Raw genomic sequence first — 24,176 nt, 5'->3', positions numbered from 1 at the left:
CACATCTTGTGTCCATATCTTTCTGTTTTGGTGGTCATGCCACAACCGTGCACGTGCATGCATGCGCGAGTCATGGTAAGATATCTGGATCAAGAGGTTGCTTTTTCTTTGCACAGCATGAAAGAAAGGCCAAATGAATGGGCTGTGATTTTAGTTGTTTTAAGCAGAGGTTGAGTTCAATATTTTGTACGGCCCTCGGAGGATGTTGTAAAAATTGAAATGGCCCTTGAGAGGAAAAAGGTCAAGTACTCTTAAAATAATCAGGGCATTTGCATCAGGCTGACATCTAGTGGTCAACAGACACATTACAGCGGAGCCCTCACAGCAGAAGCACACCTCACAAACTTGAACAGCGCCAGAACATGATTAGCTTAAAATGTATATTTTAAAAAGAGTGTGCAACATTTTTAAAAATGACTGCCACTATTTATGTAACCCAACTGTAACAGTTTTCGAAATGTCGAAGTTTATCAAAATGTAGAAACGCATAAACATCATTGATGGAATATAACTAAGTATATTTACTGAGCATAACTCGAGTATTTGCATTTTTGCTACGCTCTACTTCAAATCAACTAAAATGCATACTCACATAGTGTAATTTATACTAAACTACATATATTTGACAGTTATAATTATGCCTATGTTACTTTACTTTGTTCAGTCAGATGATCAATACGAAATACAAAAAAACTTGTAAATGATGATGCATCAAAGGAGTATAAGTAGTTTAAAAGGAGCTTGCCCTTTGTCAGCCGCAACATTAAAGTGATGAATACATTAATGCATCAATAATTATAATCCAGTAATATGATGTATTTCATTCTAAAATAGGCTACTCTGCATGATGATTATTTTTGGTACTTTGTATTGGATACTTAGGTACTTTCATACTCTAAACATGTTTGAATGGCTATTTGTACCCTGTGCTATTGCTAAACTTGGTGTCAACAGAACAGAAAGAGATCATGCAGTCGTAACGATTAGAAGCACTTGGGATGTTTCAATGTCTTGGGAAATGTTTGTTTCGGTTCTGATTACATTTTAGTTTTCAAAGCAGAAGACAAAAACAGGGGTAAACTAGATTGATCTTACTACAAGAAACTGGCCAATGTTGGCAACTATCTTCCAATGAAAGTAGCTGGACAGCCTTTCCCTTCAGGACACTCAACAATTATCATTATGAATGTAAACATATCCTCATGAAAGTAAACAACAATAATGGATGTTGTAAGTACTATTATACTATACTAAGTACTACTATACGTTTATTTAAAAAAAATACATGACATGCCCTAGCTTTAAAAAGTCCTTCAAAGTTACACAACAGAGAGTGTTTTTGTATTTATCAAAAACCCACATTACGATCCATTTGTTTCCAGATGTAAGTGCATAACGTATGAATATATGCTTTGCATTATTTCAATAATTAAGTTGCAAAGGAGTAAAAATACTTAATTACAAGTAAAATTCCAGTATTTATTGTGTATCTTGATGTAAGTAAGTTGTATCAGCAGACCTTTTTTGAAAGTAAAAAAGTGAAAGTACTCCCTATATGCAGATTATTTATAATATTGGCTGCACATTAGCTTTGTTAGTCAAGCTATAGCAAATGTTAACTACACTTCATATCGTTTTTGTAGTTGAATCTGTAAAATGGATAGATCAATTTGTTTAAAGTAATGTTCTGCATTAAAAGTTATTATCAGTGGTGGAAGAAATACTCAGATATTTTACCTGTACTAACACTACAGTGTTAAACAGTGTTACTAGTAAAAGTCCTGCAATCAAACTCATAAAAGTATAGAGTTTCAGCATCAAATATACTTTCAACTACCAAAAGTAAAAGTACTCATTATGCTAAATGGCTTATTTCATAAAAAGGTATGTTATATTATTGGAATTATGGGTGGAGCTCAGTTTAATGATTGTTAATACTGCTGGGAAGCTTAATCTATAATAGTACATATAATTCTACTTAGTTACTTGATCCTGTTTGAGTTCACCATTGAGTTATCCCATTGGCAGATAGCTGCATGTGTACTCAGCTACAGATCCCCATCGGAGACCCCAGGGGCCCCCAGGTACAAAGAAACAAAGCATAGGCATGGATGAATCCGCCGAAGAGCTAGAAAGTAAAACTCAAATGATATAATGTCAGATTGAGGAGTTTGATATGAGACAAATCTGAGTTTGATGAATCCACTTAATGACAAAGTGGGAACTCTTAGCACGGGAGGAGTTAAAAAAAAGTCTGTCAAAGAAGAACACAAAAATAAAGGAATCCCACCTCCCCTTCCTCGCCTCTGAATGGACTAACCCACTGGTTCACATGGCACCCTCCCCCCATGTGTGTGTGTTGTTTTGGCCTTATATAGTGCAGAGTTATCCAGCTGCTCTGCCTTGGGACCGAGAGATTAGAGTGCAGCCACACTATCTGCCCGTCTTTATTCCCCTGTTTGAATAAGAAGCCCAAGAAGAGCTGCTCTGCTCCACAGCATCTACTTCTATCCAGTCAGGCAGCACAAGAGTCAAAATGAACGGCACGATTGATGAGAACTACGAGCACGCTGCCTTTAATGACGGCTCCTTCATGTTTACCTCGGAGTCTGTGGGAGAGGGGCACCCTGGTGAGTAGAGGACCCCCTCTCTGTGCTGATGCTGCAGGATGTGAATGAGGAGTAGTGGTGTTCGACACTTTTATGTTTCACTGATCATTGATGACTCTGAGGAATGTGAAAAAAGCCTGACTGGTGCATGGAGGCACTGTACCAGAAACAAGTAGTTTGAAGAGCCAGACAACTCTGATTTAGAGCATGGATCCTGGACTTTATGGCTACTAAATTAGATTTTCTAACATCCTGGAGTTTTTCAACGAAGATAAATCGTGCATGGAAGCTACACATTATATTAAGAATTCATTCCAAATACGAGACAAGTGCAAACTATGGGTAACTTTAAACGTTGCTTTGCTTCAATTCAAACTTAGTTAACTGAACTTAACTTGAATAGTTAGTTTGAAGTCATCAAGGTCACTAAACTAAGTATATTAATACTCAACAACTCCTGCTGTTCACATTATGCTGAGTGTCAAGAGTCAGTTGGTCATTTGACACGATGAACTTACAACTGCAGCTGCTCATGTAGGAGTCACGTTTGAACAGTTATTACAAAACACTGATCCTAAATCATTCAGGGACTCAGTAGTATCATAACATCGGTTTATTGACACACAGGAAGCCAGTGCAAAGACCAGAGAACTGCAGCTGTTTGGTTGAATGGTTTAAAAACAACCAAATTCAATACATTCTGCTGAAATCACATTTTGCTGAAATCACAAGTCTCACTGGACTTTGAGTGATCTAAAGTTGACCCACTATCTTTTTAGCTCTTTAGACATGCATATGGCACTGTTACACATTCCTAGGTCATCACATTCCCATCCTATAGGGGAGACTAAAACAGGGAACTGTAGTATTAGAATATGTGATTAAGCCAAAGTGTAATTATTAGGGAGAAAAGCAGACAGAGAAAAGTAAACATGTATGCCAGTAAAATGTACCCTACTGCTATAGGGTGTTATGGTAGAACACCTTTCTCACGGTTACAAAATATAGTGCATTAACTTGACTACTGATGATGACACATGACACAGCATTAGCCCTGATGTCCAAAGCAAAAATATATATGTATTTTCTATGAAAATGTGCAGCTTATGCACAACTGATTTTCTAATTATTATTACTAACAATAAAAAAAAAGGATCAAATGACACCACAGTATTATTAGGCAACAGAAAGTTAATACACCTGTCACTTTAACAGCAGAATAAAACATCAACAAGGCAACAACACATAAATGTATAGATAACTCGACAGCGGCTGTAGCCACAAAAGCACACATTAAATCAAAAATGATATGCTGCACAGTTTGCACACACCTATAGTACAACACACATCTTTGTTGTTAGAATTACCTGTCTCATGAGTCATGTTGTTCTCTTGTCCACCATAAATTCCTCCTCACTCTGTCTGCTCCAGGTTCAGCTTCTCAGCTCGTTCATCCTCAGTCCGGCTCACTGCGCTCCTTAGAGTTTCATACATTTTATCTTAATCTTAATGACATTAATTTCACAAAACATAAATGATGTCTCTCACCGAAAGTAAACTTCTAAAGAAAACATAGCGGGTGGGCACTGGAGCATCCGTCCGGAACAAATAAGCATGTTAGCAAGCTTTAGCTAGCGCTAGCTTGCACCTGTTGCTTACGCATTATTTTTGGTGCGTTTGATTTGTGTCACTGCTTTCCCGCCAGGTGACGCTCCTCAGGTGATAACCAAGGACTGTATACAGACAGACAGACAGACAGACAGACGACTTTATGTTGTAGGCCTAATTTAAATGTGTAGTCATTTAATTACAACTTTCTTACAGGTGTACTGTAGGCCCACTTCATATTTGTTACTTCCAACCTTGGTTTATATTTATACTGTATGGTTGCAACTTTATGCACTTTCTTCTACAGTGGTGCCAGAGGTTATTTACTCAAGTAGATTTAGTAATAGCCTACCACCAACCACCCTTGTTGTTAAATACAAAAAAAGATGTCTGTAATTTAGTTCTGAAGACCTGTAAATCCAAAACCGAAAGCAAAAGATCATTGTTTAATATATATTTAATTATTAAATTAAATGTACATGTTCAAAAATATGTATTTATCTTGAAATAATAGCACATTGCTGCACTAGAAATATATTTCATAAATTAAACTATATTTTCCAAAAAATGTAATTCTTATAAACAGGAAAATTCCAATAGCTGTTAAAAAAAGTTGTCAGATGTGATGCAAGGAAAGTACAATACGCAATATGCTGAAGTGGAAGTAACTGAAGGGAAAAGAGTTTCAGTACAGCTGGTGACAGTGTGGCGGGCTTTGATTATCTGATGGAGTTACAGTGTTGCATATCACCAAGCCAGGCTATTCCTGGGGCTGTAGCTCCTAACAGGAGTGATGTGTAATCCTCTGGATAGGTGAAATATGATACTTCAGGCTCTGCCCAGATGAGAAATGTGTGACGTGCAGCAGAAGGTCGCACGAGGAAAACAACCTAGCATACAGTAGTAACAATTAACCATGTAATGACACCAATTGTTTTCCAGATAAGATATGTGACCAGATCAGTGATGCTGTGCTGGATGCTCACCTGAAGCAGGACCCGGATGCCAAAGTGGCCTGTGGTGAGTAACAATGTGTTTCTCTCCAGCAGAGGGAAGAAGAGTGCAAATAAAAAAGGATTGTATTTCCTCATATCACTACATGAGTGTATCTTATCCTCCAAATGTTAGTTAATTAGCAACATGACAAAAAAGTAAATTATGATTTTACTTTTCTGTTGCTGACGAAAATGGTTGTTGCAACTACAAAAAGGAACAGATAAATAGACAAAAGAAAGAAAAAAAATAACAAGAACTGCTTTTTAAAACTGAACAGGATAACGTTCACTATATCTCATGTCAACAGAAGGAGTTTCCAAACTTTAATGTTGCTGGAAAATGCACAAAGTTCTATCTTATCAGGATGAAAATGCGCTGTAACATACTCTGTGCTTTGGAACAGAGACGGTGTGTAAGACCGGCATGGTGCTGCTTTGTGGTGAGATCACGTCCCGAGCCAACGTGGACTACCAGAAGGTGGTGAGGGAAACCATCCGGAACATCGGGTATGACAACTCAGACAAAGGTGAGTGGAACCAAATGTTTAATCTCTGCACATGTCCCTAAACCACTTACTTTGATGCATCGCTGCATGCATAAACATGAACCAAACAATAAGTCAGTAGTTTTTTTTATATAAAAGCGAGTTAACTCTGGATGTCCACCTCCCAGGCTTTGATTATAAGACCTGCAACGTGCTGGTGGCCCTGGAGCAGCAGTCCCCTGACATCGCCCAGGGAGTTCATATTGATCGTCTGGAGAATGACATTGGAGCTGGAGACCAGGTAAAAAAAACACTACACTTTTTTTGCACACACACTCTTATTTCAATTTGGGAAACTTAAAAGATGCAAAATGCTTCTCACGGTAATACACAAAGAGACAAAAAAACACTGAATCATAGTTCATGTACAGCTTTTTTAGTTAAAGTAAAGTACAATCTTTATTCAAATTAAAAATACAATACTACACTACAAAATAACTCATATACAAGTTCTGCATTCAAGTAAAAGTACTAACATCAAAATATACCTAAGTAAACAAAAGTTAAACTACTTATGCAGAATTATATCACTGTTTTGTTAGCCATTATGGATGTATCGTAAGTAACATTAATATTTCAGCTGGTAAGATGGGGCTATTTAAACTACTTTATCTACTGCTGGGTGAGGATTAATAATCTAAATCTGCAAAGTAACTACCAATCAAAGCTGTCAAATACATCTATTGAAGTGAATATACAATATTTACCCCCAAATTGTAATGAAGTAGAAGGATAAAGAACCTCCATGTTGTAAAAGATCAATACTTGAGTAAATGTACCTGGTTACACTTTGCCACTGTGGATACAACAAAGGTATTTCATTTCATTTCAAACCTTTATTTATCCAGGTGTATCCCATTGAGATCATTGATCTCTTTTTCAAGGGAGACCTGCTCAAGTAGGTTCCACATGAAACATTAAAAACATAAACAGAACAACAAAAAGGACATCATACAGCATCATTACAGGGATTACAATTTACAATAACTATCCACATGAACAGCTTCCGATTGAGTAGCATCCAACCGAGCTTTAAAAACATTTAGTGGCACCAGATTGCTCAGTTTCCATTTCAATTGCAGACTATTCCAGGACAGTGGAGCTGCGCATCTAAATGCTATCTTCCCTAAGACAGTCCTAGCAGTTGGCACATTTAATAAAACCACAGCATGCGATCTCAGGCAGTAGCCACTTACAATTCGCCGTGAGATCAGGGAGCAGATGTAGGATGGAAGTTTCCCTAACATGGCTTTATATATAAAAATGTACCAGTGACTGAGCCTCCGTACAGTTAGTGAAGGCAAACCAGCCCTTGCATACAGGGTACAGTGATGGGTTAATGCTTTACAGTTTGTCACAAATCTCAGTGCACTGTGATACGCAGCATCTAACTTGACCAGGCAATTGGCAGGTGCATTCATATAGATCAGATCACCATAGTCCAGCACAGGTAAAAAGGTCACAGAGACTAGCCTTTTCCTGGCCTCGAGCGAGAAACAGGACTTGTTCCTGTAGAAGAAACCTAGCCTAACCCTCAGTTTTTTAAGTAGGTTATTGACATGACGTTTAAAAGTGAGACAGTCATCAAGCCAGATACCAAGGTATTTGTAACAGGCAACCACTTCAAGTTTTATTCCTTGCGTAGTTACAATATCTAAAACAGGCTCTGGTGTCTTTTTAGCTTTTGAAAAGAGCATTACCTTGGTTTTATCAACATTTAAAAGAAGCTTTAGTTCAGAGAGCTGAGTCTGAATAATGTTAAAAACAGCTTGCAATTCAACAACAGCCTCCTTAATGGAGGGACCTGCACAGTACATAACGGTATCGTCCGCTATGTACTGTGCACCTAAACTATTGATGTAGATGGAGAATAAAAGTGGACCTAAAACAGAACCTTGAGGAACACCATTAGTAATGTTTAACCACTCAGAAGACAGCCCATCAAAATGAACACATTGGGACCTTTCAGAGAGGTAGTTCACAAACCACCCCACTGCATGGCTGGTATTGATGATGACATAACTTATTATTTGTATCCTCTGGGGACAGGGTCTGATGTTTGGGTACGCTACAGATGAGACAGAGGAGTGCATGCCCCTCACCGTCGTCCTCGCACACAAACTCAACTCCAAGATGGCCGAACTGAGACGTAACGGGACCGTCCCCTGGCTCCGCCCGGATTCCAAGACACAGGTAGGATCTAAATACATACTGAAAAAAGGAACATGAACACACTGTTGCAGTGGTGAAGCAATTATCAGTCAATGAGTAAAACGTCATACATTCCATGTAAAACCAAAAACTGTCCTTCTAACTCTATAAAAATTATCTGCCACAGTAAAGATTCTCTTCCCAAAAAAACCAATGCAAGATTATTCAAACACAGATGCTATTTGCACCTGAGTGTCTATAGTCAACAATGCTATTTGCTAAGCAGGGGCAAATAGAAATAGTTTTTACCTTAAGGAGAAAATAACAAAATAAAGATTTCACCTTACTTATTCATGCTTTTCCCACAATTCCAAGTATAATCTGGACAAGACACGCAAGACTTCTAAAGTGTTTACAGTGTATACACTGACATTATGAACCTAAAAACATTGACAGATATGACAGTTAACCTGTTTATATTTTGGTTTTGCACCTTCTGACATTTACATTTTTATTCTTTCCTACTGAAACTACTGCACAAGTTCTATCTCTCTCATCATTTTTGACAATGCTGAGTACTTAATTCCACTAACTACCCTTCTTAAAAGTCAGACGCTCAACCAAAAAATAAGCTAAGCATTCAGAGCTAAATTTGATATCCAGGTTTGAGAGTAAGTCGAGCCGCTGGTTTTCACTATGTGTATCTCACTAGTAAGTGGGGCAGTGGTAGAGACCTCCAGAAAGTGCAACCAGAGCACGCTGGTATGCAACATTTGAGCTGTCTTTCCAATAACCCCTCCACCACTTTCAGCTTGTGCGTGTATCAAATCGGTTCTTTGAAACGCTCGGCACACACTCTTAAGATTTACAGTCCTCCATTTGGAAAGGCTCAAATAAAAAAATAGCAATGTTATCAATAGATAAAAAAACAGAATTCAAATCAGTTAACATGTCTTAACACTGTTAATTGTATCCCAATTTGAACATGACACAATAGTTTAAGAGTAAATTAATTAATTAAAGATTAACTTTTTTACTCATGCAAAGAAAGCAACACAAATTGCTTTAAAATTCAGCATAACAAATTCTAAAATAAAGCAGAAAAAACATACATATACACAAGAAGGAAGGAAGAAATAGTGTTGCTTTTATAAAAAAGAATTCTAAAGAAAAGAGGAAAGATTAATAACAGACAGCCAGTATTTGAAGGCCATAGGGTTTCTGATCACAATCCAAAGAATGTTCCATATTTTGGATCCTAATGGCTAAAAATAGCATTCTCAAAAAGCAGCTGTGGAGGATCATATATAGTTCAGGATCATAAAAAGATTGTGTCATATAACAGGGTGCAAGGCCAAGAAAATTGCTTAAACCAACTCAAAGAAAAACAGGTAGCTGGTGTTGGTTTTATATCTTCTCTCTCATATCTCCAGTAAACATACTAAAGCCTCTCCACTCCGATCCCCCCAGGTGACGGTGCACTACACCCAAGAGAACGGCGCTGTGATCCCCAGGAGGGTTCACACTGTGGTGATCTCAGTGCAGCACGACGACGAAGTGTGCCTGGAGGAGCAGAAGGAGGTCCTGAAGGAAAAGGTCATCAAAGCTGTGGTCCCCTCCAAGTACCTGGACGAGAACACCGTCTACCACCTGCAGCCCAGCGGACGCTTTGTGATCGGGGGCCCCCAGGTAAAAGTCTTGAAAAAGCCCACAAGCCAAAACGTGTTCCTGTTTGTACTGTTAGCGCTGCTGGAGGTGATTTTAGACACTTGTTCTGCTTTTAAATCTTGGAAGTAGGCGAAGTTGGGAAACAATTCCTTACTCGAATATAACAACAGGCAAAAATGTTGTAGGTTATTTATTATCTACCAGATCTATACATAACTTTACACAGCACAAGGATTGAATTATCTTATCTTACAGTATAATACATTCATATAACTTATTTTTACATTGAGATAGAAGAATAGTAACACGATTTTTGCATGAGCATCGGAAACAGTAGTTTGTGTGCCATAGAAATGTGAATTGTGAGTGATTTCTTTTGTCAGGGCGATGCTGGAGTGACGGGCAGGAAAATCATCGTGGACACATACGGTGGTTGGGGGGCTCACGGTGGGGGAGCTTTCTCTGGGAAGGACTGCACCAAAGTGGACCGCTCCGCTGCCTACGCTGCTCGCTGGGTGGCTAAATCTCTGGTGAAGGCCAAACTGTGCAGGAGGGTGCTGGTGCAGGTGAGAACTACAAATAAGTACACATTCACAGAAATATATTTAATGTGCTTTGCTGGAATAAATCCCATCAATACTGTATTGTATGTGGACTACCAGTCTTCAAAGTCTTACATTTGGTTGAGTGATTGTGTCTTAATTGTTATGAGGGTTCGGATGTCCACATAATTTTGTCCATACAGTATATATTGTGGTCCATTCAGGTGTTATAGGTCAAGATCTATAAAACAGATCACTGGCACTGTCTGGCAGATGAAAATCTATGTATCACAAATCATATGAGATCCTTTATATTTTCTTCCCTGTCTGTATTTTCAGGTGGCGTATGCGATCGGAGTGGCCCACCCTCTCTCCATCTCCCTCTTCACCTATGGCTCCTCTCAGCGGAGCGAGAAGGAGCTGCTGCAGGTCGTCAACAAAAACTTTGACCTCAGACCCGGCGTCATCGTCAGGTCAGCATTAAAACTGATAACATCTTATTTGTTGTAATATGCAGAGTGATAGTTGTTTAAAATGTAACTATACTCAGTGGTGATAGAAGTTAAAATAGCAATACCAAAGTGTAGAAGTATTTTATTAGAAGGATTCAAAGGGTCACATATAAACCTGAGAGGTAATGAGATCTTTAAAGGCAGAGGAAAGATGTTGTATGTTGCATGTTGTATTGAAGAAGACATACAAATAGTATTCAAGTTAACTTGTCAGGAAATGTTTACTAAACTAATAAATCAAGAGAGAAGTGGGGTCATTTTTTCCTAGACTACTATACAATCTGACTCCTTTTTACAGCCAGTGCATTGTTCCCCTGTTCCACACAGTACTTATATTATTGTACTTTGTTACTTTCCTCCTCTGACTGTTATTCAGATGGGTCATGTTTAACCTGTTAACATCTGATTTTATCTTTATTGTCGTGCAGAGATCTGGACCTGAAGAGACCAATCTACCAGAAGACGGCCTGCTACGGACATTTTGGCAGGAAGGAGTTCCCCTGGGAGGTCCCAAAGACCCTCAACCTCTAGAGTATATGTGTGTCTGTGTGTGTGAGTGTGTCAGTGATGTATAGATAGCTGTCCATGTGACCCTGTAACCCAGTAAGAGAAAATCAGAGGGATGGGTCAGGGTGGGTGCAGATGATCTCCCGTGATTGGCCGAGCTGAAGAGGTTTCATCATCTGTACTTTATGACCCTTCAATAGTAACCTGAAATAAGAGCAGGCTATTTGGTATTTTTGTCCCATAGGTTCAGTGTCAGTCACATGCCTGCAGTTTGTTTCACACATAAAGTGGTTGCTTGCAACTGTTTCTGCCCTAGAATAAGTGAATGACCAAATTTGAAGGGAGAGCAGCCATGCAAAAGTCTTTAAACACTTCTAATGTCTTAAGAAAAATAACATTTGTTATTTTTTCAGTATTGATGCATACTGTACGATGCTGGTTTTAGTATTACTCCGTATGATCTAAAGCCTTCAGGAAGATCTGAAAGTCATTACATACAGTAAAGAATGTTAATGGCGCGTTTCCACTGCGGCTAGCGGGTCCTAATTCACAGTTTTTCTGGCCCCATAAAATCGTGGTTCTAGGGCCAGGAACAACCAGGCTGAGTCGGGCTGAGTATGCTAAACTAGAGAGAGAATCGCTGGCAAGGGGGCTACAACTACAACAAGATGAACATATTTGACCGTGATTTAATTGTAATACACGTTTCAAAATGATGCCGAAGTAACAACATACTGATACTGGTTAGTAAAAACCATGAATGAATGCTTTGACAAGTCTGCAGACAGACGACAGGCGAAAAACCTTTTAAAATGCGTGTTTTCTGAATGGAGATCGGCTAAGCTAACGTTGTATATGCTCCGACCATCCACACTCACAACAACGGCCTATACAGACATATATAAACCAGGGACTGTATTCGCCATGACACAGACAGTCTGTGGTTTGTACTTGTTTAACTTTTGTCTAGTTTCTGAACAGATATGAGGAGCTGTGAGCTCTGAGTGCTAACAGCTAACGGCTGTGTGGTTTTTCTGGGGTTCTCATTGAAGATGAGGTCACGGCTCCGCCTACACTGCGTTACTATAGATACTACCCCAGTTCCTAAACTGTAATAGAAATGCGCCATAAAGTGAGCCAGTCCTAACGAGGCCTAGCCATACCGAGCGAGGCCGAGCGAGGCCGTGCAGTGGAAATGCGCCATAAGTGCCAAAAGTTTTATTTTTCAGCCTGAAATCAAATCTGTACCCTGAACATACTGTGTTGGCCCATGTTCAAGATAAAAAAGATATGACTTTAATGTTATATTCATTTCTTTTAAATCAAGAATGTATTCATGCAGACAAATGTATGGGACCCCTCAGAGGCAAGTGAGAAGACATTTTTTTCCGGTGACCGAATTTTAAAATCTGATCTAAATAGTTTTATTTTCTATGAATATAACATAAAAACAGGTGACAAGAAGATTTGCTGAAATAATATTATTATTGTTTTATTTTTATCTGGGTCATTCTTTAAAGGTGGGGTAGGTAATTTTGGAGAAACCAGCTCGAGTGCGCTAAAATTTGAAAATACACAGCCGGAAAAAATCTGCCACTTCCTTACAGAGCCCCTCCTCCAACACACATGAACGCGCACATGACCAATGAGGGCACGAGATAAGTTTGTGCACAGATGGAAGGCTGACAGGCAGGTAGGCCATCCAGTTATTTTAGCCGGGCCGGCTAAAATGATTGGTCGTGCTTTTTACAGTATTACGGCTTCCACAGATGACATTTTTGTATGGATTTTTTGTCAAAGCACTTAAGATATTCATTGCTATCGGGATGTTAAGAGCATATCATGGAATATAACAAAAAGTGTATCTCGAGCCGGTTTCTCGAACTTACCTACCCCACCTTTAAGTGTTTGTTATTGTAATACATATTCCAGCCCTCAGGAGGCAGAAGTGCACCCCCATGTTTTAAAAAGGACTGTAAGAATGAATGTTTTCTTCCAGCTGAGTTTTATTTCTCCATGCTCTTTTGCAACACAGATAAATATAGTGTGTGTTAGCAAGTTATGTCAAACCTATCCTAGGAAAACTTTTTTCACAGATGAAACATAAAAAATGAAAGAATCTTTTAAATATATTCTTACAAAATATATTTTTTCCTGTGATGTTTGTCATAAACACAGGATAGAAAACTTTTGAGACAAAAAAAAAATTGATCAACAGAATTGTTTTCTCTCACTTGCATCTCAGGGCTTCCGTGCGCTCCCTACCAAACAAAGACGAGATCAAAGAGGTTATACAGCAATATCCCAAAGAACTTAAAAATGTTAGTCTGTTAAAAGTTGTAAATCAGACCGATTTATTTGCTGCATGTATCTTAACATTTACTTTAGATATTTTGATTATAGTTGTCAGCAGTTTTAAGTGTGTTTGCTGGCTTTAAGCAGAGTGTCTGCAGGTGTTAGTTGGATAGGCTAAAGCAGGGGTGTCCAAACACATGGGCCGCTCATTAAAGGTGAGGAATATTGCCTGATAAGTTAAGTTAAATTATTCTTGATTATTGAATATGCTTTAAGAAAATGTACTTCTTACATTTTACATATTTAAGAAGTACAATATAAGACAAGCAGAAGTTGTGTGTGTGGGCTATATTCTCTTATACTTTTAGAATTTGCTGCATTCCAATTTAAAATGTAACACGAGCCGCAGTTGGCCCCCGCGCCGTAGTTTGGACACCTCTGTTCTAAAGCCTTAAACGATACAGTCTTTAGAGCTTTAAGAAGTGAATTCACAACTTGTACATTATTGGTAATAAACCAAATTACATGCAGACACTGAATCTAATCAAAATGACAACAATACATGTCCCAAAGACACTTCAAATGTTGGAGATATTAGATATTTTTGTTGCTCATTATTCCTTTTCGGTAAGAAGCTTGCTGGTACATTTCTGCAGGTTTTATTGCCATACTGGATGAACTTAAGTCTCTAAAGGTCTTAATTGATAGTTTTCATTGCTTGTTTTTTTTTCTATTTAGGAATCAACGCACAAACCTGTATCCCTAACATGCTATTATATTTCTTTTCCAAGGTACATGTATGGTTTCATGTATTTTGGTACTAAGCCGTCATGAAGTCAGACACTATAAAAGATCCGAGATGAATTAGATGAAGATTCAAATGTCAGAGATGTATCACTTTACAGTTTTACAAATCCTGACTGCTTCCTATACATTTTTAAAGAAAGCTGCAAGTTTAAGTTGATAATCAGAATAACAACATTCAGTCTAAAGTCTTAATAGTTTTTTTGGTACCACTTTACAATAAGACTACCCTTATAGGGTTTATAATTAGGTCATGAATTAGGTTGTAAACACTTTATTAATCATTAAGAACCATTTATAAACCAGTTCTAACATAGTTTTCATACATCAACACAGGCTCACTATTTGGCAAGATGACTAAGCCTTATATTGGCTACCTAGCTTACTTTGTCTTCTTCATCAGCCAGCATCCTTGGTATCTGTTGTTCACTGAGTTGATTCCCCCCATTCCATCTTGATGTTTCTTGGCAACTCTTTATGACCATTTATTTATGAGTTACTAACATTTATAGTTGCCAAAAGGGAGCCTTATTGTAAAGTGTAAAACACATTCCCATTTATTAATTTACTAATAAGGCTTAGCAGTACAGATAAATGTGGGCTCACTATTTGGCAAGCAACCGGTCACTGTTGCCCTGTTTATCTCATGGCTTATAAAAGCTTATTAAGGATTTATAAAGTGTTCACAACCTAATTAATGAATTAATTACAAACTATTCGTAAATAAGGGTAGTCTTATTGTAAAGTGGTACCGTTCTTTTTTTAGTGTTAGTAGGAAATAAATGCACAAACCTGCATTCTGAACACAATACCATATTTCCTTTAAACTCATTGTTTGAAATGAACAGCTGATTCTAGTTTTATATTAATTGACAATCCAAACTGTGAATTTCACTAATGCCTGCAAACATCTGCAAAGATTAGATTAGATGTTATCTATACTTGTTTTAAAAAGTTATAAAATCAGAGGAAATGCTGTGAATCTGCCACCTTGTGCGGCACATCTCCAATTCAAAATCTCACTCCTATGCTGTGTCATTTGTCCTGGAAAATGATGTAAATATGATTTTTGAACAATAAAACATTTGAACAAGAGGCATTACATCTTTCTTGCTTTAATTATTTTTGTTCTCTGCATACATTATTCTTGTAAAAGTATGTCTGCGTATTATCACAATACGGATAGTTTGGTCCCATTCAAACTGTAAAACTGTCATTGTTACTGAGAGCAATGATACATATCTTTGGAAAAGAGCTGATACAACAAAATATACAAAAGAGCTTTAATATGAGACAGCTACTCTGGCAATATCCCCATAAAAAGTCGCACAAAATGTTTCTTTGGATATCATAAAAAACTATAAAATAAACTGTTCAACATAGGGCAGATAAACCTGCTATAAAAATGATTATTCTTGGCACATGGTTACCTTTAGTCCATCCATTGTCTTTTGGAAAACTTTCCCTTACATTAGGCAAAAGCGGTTTATGTGACAAAAACTTCCTGAGTAAAAAACACGGAGCTCGGTGTTCTGAACGTCTAAACATTCAAACAAACTGACGGCGCTACATCTGAGGCGAGTTCAGGAGGTTCGGTCTGATGAAAGGCGACTTTGGCCAAGAATGCAGAGAGGCATTGTTACATTGAGAGAATTAAAACAAACACACGAGTGTGTGTGTGTGTGTGTGTGTGTGTGTGTGTGTGTGTGTGTGTGTGTGTGTGTGTGTGTGTGTGTGTGTGTGTGTGTGTGTGCACGTGGATCTCTGTCAGGGTTCAAAAGGCACTTGCATTATTGTGCAATGTTCTGCAGCTGTGGCCTGCACATAAATTAAGCAAAGCAGGATAAAAGTATTTGGTTACTGCTGTGTGCAAGAGCATCCATAATCAGATCCTCCATACAGTATGTGTCGCCCTTTGACCTCCAGGGATCCTGAAGCTTGTTCACACTGTGGTTACAGCATCGATAAACTCTCCGGCTGATGGTGGTTGGAGCCGCTGCTCACCTCTGTCTTGTGTCCAGATGTGGAGAAGCTGTTTACCCCTCCTCCTCCTCCTCCTCCTCCTCCGGACAGCACCATCAGTGTGTCCCCCGACATGTCCCCGAACTCAAAGGCAAAAGTCCCGTAGAAGAGCATGATGAGCATGCAGTAGATCCACTCAAAGATGGCGGAGGCATGTTGCAGGGCGAAACTCTCCTGGCAAAAGAAAACTCCACCTGGAGAGTCAAGGGTTAAGGAGAACAACGGCTGAACAGCAGGAGGGAGACCATCTGTACATCTCTCTCTCACAGGAATATAAATATCCTCACACGGGATTTATGGATGTGTTAATTTAAGGCATCTATTTTCATATTTTTTATACATAAAAAATATATTACACTGAGGGTTGACAGTTTGATTTAGGGAAGGGGTGTAAGTGCTGTTTTCTCCAGCAGGGGGCCACGTCACACAATTTACCTATCCACCATATACTGAAGTACAATTTTGAGGTGAGTATTAACGCTTTGTTACTTTATATTTCTATGTCAATATGTTTTGCAGGAAATGTTGTACTTTTTCATTATTTTTTTGTATTTCTTTGTATTTCTTTTATTGACATTGACATTTATTGAAATTTCCTATTTTAACATTAGATTTTGATCAGAATTCGTTTTTCTCTCTACTTTTTCTATGCTTCCTTTGTCTTGTTTTAAATGTCACTTTAATTTCATTAATGCTTTAGTTGAGTGGTTGACTTCAGTTTTTTTTAAAGATGTCTTTGCGCCACTAGTGCATTTATTGAAGTGCCAGTATTGAAAGGGGGCAAATAGTCCCAGGACGGATTCGAACATTCTTCTCCGCATGGTGATTTAACCCCAGTAGATGTTGTGTTCTTTTATTAAATGCCCTGTATTCTGTATCCTGCTTTTGTTTTAAAAGCACTGTGTTATTGCTATATCTGTATCTAGAGACATTTTGAAGAAACAACAGGGGAAAATTATCTCTGAAACTCATGTCTTTCGATAATCTTGTCTTCTTTTTGTTAGGGGATAGTTGAACTGATGTCACACCTCAAAACTCACCAAGCAAGAGAAGACAAATACCAATCTACATTTAACAATACCTAAAAAGACAAAGTTAGTGGACACACAGAATGAGCTTCATGTTGGCAGGATACTGAGCACCAGAGCGACGAGGGCCAGCAGGGCCATCCCCACCCGCAGGTGACCTATCCGATACTCCTCCTGGGTCTTAGCCAGTCTGTAGGTCAGAGCCGACTGCAGACACACAAACAGCATGCTGGAGGGGAAGGTCACTCCAGCGCCGACGTAATGGAGGACTTTGGCAAAATCCACCTGAGAGATAGACACAAAGAAACAGTTAAATTCCTCCACAGATACTTATTAACCTCCAGGGAACTGTTTTAGTATTAGAAGTCTTAATATGGGGAAGAATGATGAGATTTTGTGTTATAATTTAGGTCTTATCATTCAACTTTACTTCATATTCTTAAGGGAACTGAGAGAAAAAACTCAACATACAAACATTACCCGGCCTTTCATCAGTCAGCATCATTATTTAACTATTTTGGTTTCTGTCCCTTACTTTTGTTTCTCTCGTCAGCTGAGCTACACCATTTGTCATTTCTAACTTTTTTGACATTCTATCTTTACTTTTTTCAAGTAATTGCATTGCCATGTAATTCTGTTCAGACATTCATGATCCCCATGATGAATCTGAATGAGTGTATTAATCCACTGATTTCCTCGAGCGCCATGTGTTTCAAATGTTTGTTTTTTGTGAAATATCACTACAACTTTAAAATGTTTCAATTCCATTCTTAAGTCATTAACTCAAATGCATGGTGCCCAGAGGCTGAATCTTAATCTCCTGTAAATGGCACACAAAAAAAAGTATAGTTCTTTGCTTCACATCCAATCCCAGTGATGGCAGGACATTGATGATCGGACGTTGATATCTCTACAGTAGCTGAATGACTTTTGAATCATTCAGCTACTGTATTTAAAACAACCATTTCCGTTTGTTCTTTTGCAATCTGAACTGACAAGATATCCATTAGCAATCTCTTACAATGGGAACATAGGGATGACAACGTTAGCTTTAAGCTAAAAGTACCACTGTACTCTTGGTCTTGTTCTCTTTTTGATATAAAGTAATTTATTTCTTCTTTATTCAACATAAACACCTTACGTGCGTTGTATCATAATGCATATCTGTTATGAGCTTATCTCTTTCACAAAACATTTGTGTTACTTATTTAAAAGAATTACACTTGTTTTCTAACCTTAAACATCTATAAAAGGTTAACCCTCAACCTTCAAATGTAAACATCTGAATAGTTTTTCTTGTGGCTTTCTCATGGGAAAATACAAAAACAAATGACAAAAACACACAAAGGGTCACCGTGACCCAAGAACGGCACTCTGGGTAATCATCAATGCTACAATATCATGTGACAAAGAAAGTCACAGAGCAAGACGGGTCAATTTTCTCCATAAGATAAGGAACAACTGTAATGATAGCCATTTACAAAGCCACCAGGATTATCTTCATTGTCATCCATGACACAAATAGACAATTAGAGAGTTCATTTGAGCTGATAAGGAACTTGTGACTGTGATGTTCTCATCCAGCATCACAGAGACAGAGTAAGCGCATCTCTACTCCTTTCATCCTTTTTTAAATAATTCTTGAGTGCACACATTTCTTTTTATATGCAGCAGCTGGTAGGATGATGACACGGAATGAACTGCAGGTTTAGTGGACGATAGAGGTGGATGGTGGGAGGAATCACAGCTGTTGAAGCTGTGTAATTACAGGGAAGAGCAGGAAAATGTACCTTCTGCTGACACATGCTGCTTCCAGGAACATCTGACTGGAAGCGATCAGGACTCAAAGCAGGCGTAGGATTGGTTCAGAATACAAAATGTAATTGTGTGGATGATGTATGCCATTCCCTATAACATATCTGTTTACAAATTCATAAAAAATAAGTTGTACTATTATGTATTATTTACATCATACTATAAAATTGAGAGGTATAGTCTAATAAAAACATATAACAATCGCTGCTTCATTAAAGGGTCCCTATGTTCAGGTTTATATCTGTATTTAGTGCCTCTACTGTGACATGTCTCCATTCTATAATGTTCAAGAAGCTCTTTATTTTTCTCATACATTCACCCTCTGGCCGTTTCTCAATCGCGAGTAAAGCTGCTTCAGAGCCACTATTTCAAGCATACTACGTCATCGAGTGCCGCCGAAGTACTGTTCCAATCTCCAGCATACTTGGAAATCTACCGAGCCCGGCGTACTCCGTTTGGAGAAATATCGAGGCTGCACATGAGTAGACTCCGCGGTCTTAAAATCCCCACAATGCTTTGCGCACGGACCAATTTCCCCAAATCTGTGGCGGAAGATGTAAGGCGGGGCCTCTCATATGACGCACACCTGCACACTTGCTAGCCTGTTCCACTCTTTGTTTTCCAAATGTCAGGAAGTATTCTTGACTCGCTTCTGAAGCAAGATGCTCGGCAGACATGTGCTACCAAGCAAGCGTACTCGTGATTGAGAAACACCCACAGTGTGAAACCAGAGCCCAGTCTGCTCTGATTGGATGGATGGCCGGCTCTGTAGTGATTGGTTAACTGTCCCACCCTTTAGCCTTATCAGGTACAATGTGTTGGAGCGCTAGCCAATAGAAGTGTCTTGTAGTGATGCCATCATGTAATGGAAGTAAACAAAGAAGTCCAATGGAGGTGTCTTTACAGACCATTTACATTCACAAAAACCTATTCAACACACAGGAAAGAGAAAACGCCCAAAAGCATTATGTGGTCCCTTTAATAGAAGATACATTAAAATGCCAAAACCATAATATTGGTTCTAAGAGACCTTATACTTTTCACAAAAATGGGCACTGTCCATTACTGCCTTATCGAATATTAAATATTTTTTCCAAAAGAAATGCGCAGAGAATTTTCTCAGGTTACAGGTTAGCCTCCTTCCTATCAGATGTTGGGCAGCCTGTATGCAGCCTGAGAGCAGATAAATAAACATATTATCACCGCTTTTTCTTTCATCTGGATTTTGACAGCTAGACAGAAGATTACAGTGAGTAAATCAAACTGAAAATATAAAAGTGTGAAGGGCAAAACTAGGCCTCTGGTAGTTTTTAAATACATTGGGTCTTGGCTGGACTTAAGATGGAATTAAAGGTCGATGAATAGATCCAAAGAAACCAGAACTGGTTTCTGGGAATTCTGACTCATTTTAAAAACATATTTGACAAACAAATATAACTAGATTGCACTTGGAGAGCCCAGACCTCAACCAAGGCCAATCGGTTATCGAAAATGTGTGCGTTTTAACTTGTTTCCGCTGTTTTTCTGCCTAATATGACAACAAATCTTCTACCAAAATGTCCAATTAATAATTTTCCCAATTATTTCGAAACCACATGAATGCATTACAAACGCTCCGTCTCTTAACGAACTGGATGTATCCCCCCTTGATTTGTATCCGCTCTAAAATGAAATGGGTTCAAAAACATGACCTCCTTGGGGTAGGTAATAATAAACTACAGAGGATGATCCAGAATATATATGCTACTGTCATAACTACCAAGGGAAATAAAAAGGATGTTAAAGAGGTTAAAAATGTGGACAAATTGGACAAAGGACCACTTCACAAAATCTAATGCTTCTCTTCTCTTCAGCCTCTCTTAGGCAAATCTCATTCAAGATATCATAAGACTCCAATTCAACATCAACACTTCATCCTGATGTAAACATCGGCCGTCGTGTGTGTGTGTGTGCGTGCGTGCGTGCGTGCGTGCGTGTGTGTGTGTGTGTGTGTGTGTGTTTATGGCTCTGCAGATGGCTGGAGAACATTCATACAGTAAATAACTCCTCAAGGACTCCTGCCATGTTTACTCTGTAGTGAAACAGGAAGGTTTGTTATGTAAGATAGAGCAGGGGGCCGGGAGGGGGGTCCTTGCAGCCAATCAGAGAAGAAGAGGAAGAGGAGGAGGAGGACCACCTTTTACCACAAGAGGGTGAACTGGATGTTGGACCTGTAGGTTGAACTGTGATGTGTGCGCCCCAGAACGTAATTAGAGGGGCCCAGACGTGTGCAGGGGGGAATCTGAGAGGGCCTCGAATTGCACAGACCTCTGACCACACACACACACACACACACACACACACACACACACACACACACACACACACACACACACACACACACACACACACACACACACACACACACACACACACACACACACACACACACACACACACACACACACACACAAATACACAGACACACACATTCACATGTCTGAGTATTACCATATCCATATACTTAGCTTACTGGTTTGGTAAGCCCTTGACTTTATACATACAGTGTTTCCCTAAGGAGACGGTGGAGACCAAAAACCTGCTAAATAGGAGCGAATTTTGAGAGGGCAGATTTCTGATGGAGCCTCTGCTGTAAGCAAAACATAATGCAGGTATCCATTGATTGAGACCTGATAAGTTCTTCCTTTGCAAGAAAGAAGAAAGAAATCCCCAGTTAAGAGTCTTAAAAGAGCATTTTCTAACATTCCTCCACAAAAAGTTAAACTAAAAACGAGTAAATTGATAATAGTTGCCAATTAATTTTTGTCGATCGACAAATTAGACATTAAAGAAAATGTTCAACTCTGAGTCTGCATTATAACAAACAACACCTGTAAAGCTGTCAAATCAATGCAGTGGAAAGACAATACACTACTACAAGTATTAATGACATTACTGAGTACATGTACTTTGTTTCTCCTCACCACTGGACGTACACATAATTCCTTTGTGATAAAATACTAAACACATGCATGCCTTCCTGGCAGAAACCCCACAGTTGTCACATGTTGAGCAGCAGATTTAACACAAAGTACACCTGAGGCTAGGAAAACTCTCATTATGGGAAGATATGTGTGCAGGTGTGTTGCAGCATGTACATGTGCTCTAGTTCCCCTCTACAGTAAATCTCTCTTTCTTATCTCAACAGTTTCCAGCAGAAACAAGTCAGCACAAAAGGCGACCCTGACACTGAGCTTCTTCCAAAACAAATGCTGGGCGTTTATAATGAGAGTGTCTTCTTGAATTGTACTTCGACTGAGTTTACCAAGACAGGAACACAGACACACAACACAGCTTGTTTTTAAGATAATACTACCACAGAGAGGCCTGCCAGACCATTTCCAGACAGAACAAAGAGAACATCAAAAGAGATTTGTTGGAAGGTCTACAACATGCTGAGAAACTGCAGGAGGAGACACACATCAGAGGAGCCTTTAAAACCAACAGAAACACAGCATACACTGTGCACTCAACAGCCTGCTAGTTACTGGATCCATACCTTAGGAAACGCTTTTATTCAAATACTAAGACTTGTTTTCAGTATTGATACTGGCATCAATAGGATTGATTTCATCATACATTATGTTTTATGCAAATTAAAAGCTGTTTTAGTGCACTTTCTGCTTCTTTGCTGCCATTGTTTGCATGCACTGACAGCTCAAAGAATTCATATGAATATTCAATAAAGTGTTATTGCTTTGATCATGTATTTAACATGCATGGAATAAAGATATGAACAGACATCGGTAAAAAAATGAATACCTAATGTGAGCGTTGGGGAACATTTTTCAGTGGCAATATAAGAAACATCTTAATTATGCATTTAAGTCATGAAATGGTACATCTGCATTACATAATCATATTCATCATATCAAATATTTATATTGGTGGTTGAATCAATTACCCCTAGTGTTTCTTGGTATCAAATCATGATTACATGTTCTGAATCCTCTACTTTGTTGGGATGAATCCTGTTATTATTCAAACCATTTTTCACCAGTTATCTGTAATCTGTTGAAAAGCATTTATGCCTATATCTGTAAATTACCGGTTGGTTCCACAGAGAGTTCACGCAGCAGCAGGTGGACAGTGAGAGGTGCCGAGAGATATTTCATGTGTGAGTTCTTTTCACAAGGAGCCAGGATTTGCTCAGCCCTGCACCACAGGGTCTGTCCATTAGCTCCGAGTACCTGTGTGTTTGCTAAAGAGAAGCAGAGAGCCCTGCACTGTTATTAACTCAGAGGCCACTGAGTCCCTCTGCTCTCAGTTGCCATGGCACTGACCCATAAATCATGTCAAGACTTATCTCAGCAGCAAGGTCATATCAAATTGTATAACGTCTCAATATAAGCATTGCATGGAGAATAAAGAAGTATTTTAACCCTAGTATTTTCACAGTATAAAGACCATTAATACTATTTCAGAATGCCCGCTGACTGTAATTAGACAACTCCTCGTCTACTCTAAAATATCAAGGAACCACCTCGATAGGCCGAAGTGAGATAACGAGATTTTCCCATTTGTTTGAAAAAACACTATCGAAATTCTGAAAGAAACTCATTTTGGAAAATGCAGCACTGCAGAAAGGAGATTTAATGATACGTCCACCTGATTGTCTTTATAATATTGATTCTTAATCTTTTTCATTTAGCTCTTCGATTGCATGCTTTTACTTATGTTGCTATAACTTTGGAAAATGTAGACCATAATCATATTCTTCTTTTTCTATATCTTCTATCTAGCCCCGTCGCTAATGAGGCTTAAAACAATCAAGAACCTGCCTTTAAAACCTTCATTTTGTATAATTGATTTGGTGAACCTGGAGCCATTGTGCGCCAGAGGGGTGGGGGGCTAAGACACATTGGTATCTTACCTGGAAGTTTCCCACCATGATGAGCCCTGCAGCACAGATCCAGGCGCTGGAGAGGCCGGCCGTGTTGAGGATGCAGTTCTGGTGCTTCTCGATCACATGAGCGTAACGCAGCAGAGCAATCAGCATCACTGCAGGGGCAGATGGAGAGAGGAAGAAATAAGAA

The 24,176-nt window shown here is 38.8% G+C and overlaps 2 protein-coding genes across 2 annotated transcripts in view; one reads left to right on the top strand and one right to left on the bottom strand.

Annotated features, from left to right (window-relative positions):
- The first annotated feature begins 2,403 nt into the window (after nt 1-2,403).
- LOC117474113 (S-adenosylmethionine synthase-like) lies at nt 2,404-11,854 on the top strand. Its single transcript, XM_034120152.1, has 9 exons — nt 2,404-2,630; nt 5,160-5,237; nt 5,617-5,739; nt 5,886-5,998; nt 7,807-7,950; nt 9,379-9,597; nt 9,960-10,142; nt 10,458-10,591; nt 11,059-11,854. The coding sequence occupies exons 1-9, from the start codon at nt 2,537-2,539 to the stop codon at nt 11,159-11,161; spliced, it is 1,191 nt and encodes a 396-aa protein (XP_033976043.1). The 5' UTR covers nt 2,404-2,536; the 3' UTR covers nt 11,162-11,854.
- Nucleotides 11,855-15,331: 3,477 nt separating this feature from the next.
- The window catches only part of LOC117474112 (transmembrane protein 150A-like), a 29,594-nt gene continuing 20,749 nt past the window's right edge, over nt 15,332-24,176 (bottom strand). The window contains exons 6-8 of the mRNA XM_034120151.1: nt 24,014-24,141; nt 17,394-17,571; nt 15,332-16,452 (exon numbers count right to left, since the gene is read on the bottom strand). Of these exons, the coding sequence (XP_033976042.1) occupies nt 16,190-16,452; nt 17,394-17,571; nt 24,014-24,141 (569 nt within the window). The 3' untranslated portion in view covers nt 15,332-16,189. The remainder of the gene's footprint in view (nt 16,453-17,393; nt 17,572-24,013; nt 24,142-24,176) is intronic.

Source organism: Trematomus bernacchii, unplaced genomic scaffold, assembly GCF_902827165.1.
Source record: "Trematomus bernacchii unplaced genomic scaffold, fTreBer1.1, whole genome shotgun sequence".
NCBI lineage: Eukaryota > Metazoa > Chordata > Actinopteri > Perciformes > Nototheniidae > Trematomus > Trematomus bernacchii.
The sequence above is the reverse complement of the archived record's forward strand: the minus strand, read 5'-3'. Positions and strand labels throughout refer to the sequence as shown.

What these genes read in the sequence shown, in the direction of transcription:
- LOC117474113 (XM_034120152.1), top strand. Translation starts at nt 2,537, where the DNA reads ATGAACGGCACGATTGATGAGAACTACGAGCACGCTGCCTTTAATGAC. An exon ending in TGTGGGAGAGGGGCACCCTG is followed by an intron (nt 2,631 to 5,159) that starts GTGAGTAGAGGA and finishes ATTGTTTTCCAG; the next exon opens with ATAAGATATGTGACCAGATC. An exon ending in ACATTGGAGCTGGAGACCAG is followed by an intron (nt 5,999 to 7,806) that starts GTAAAAAAAACA and finishes CTCTGGGGACAG; the next exon opens with GGTCTGATGTTTGGGTACGC.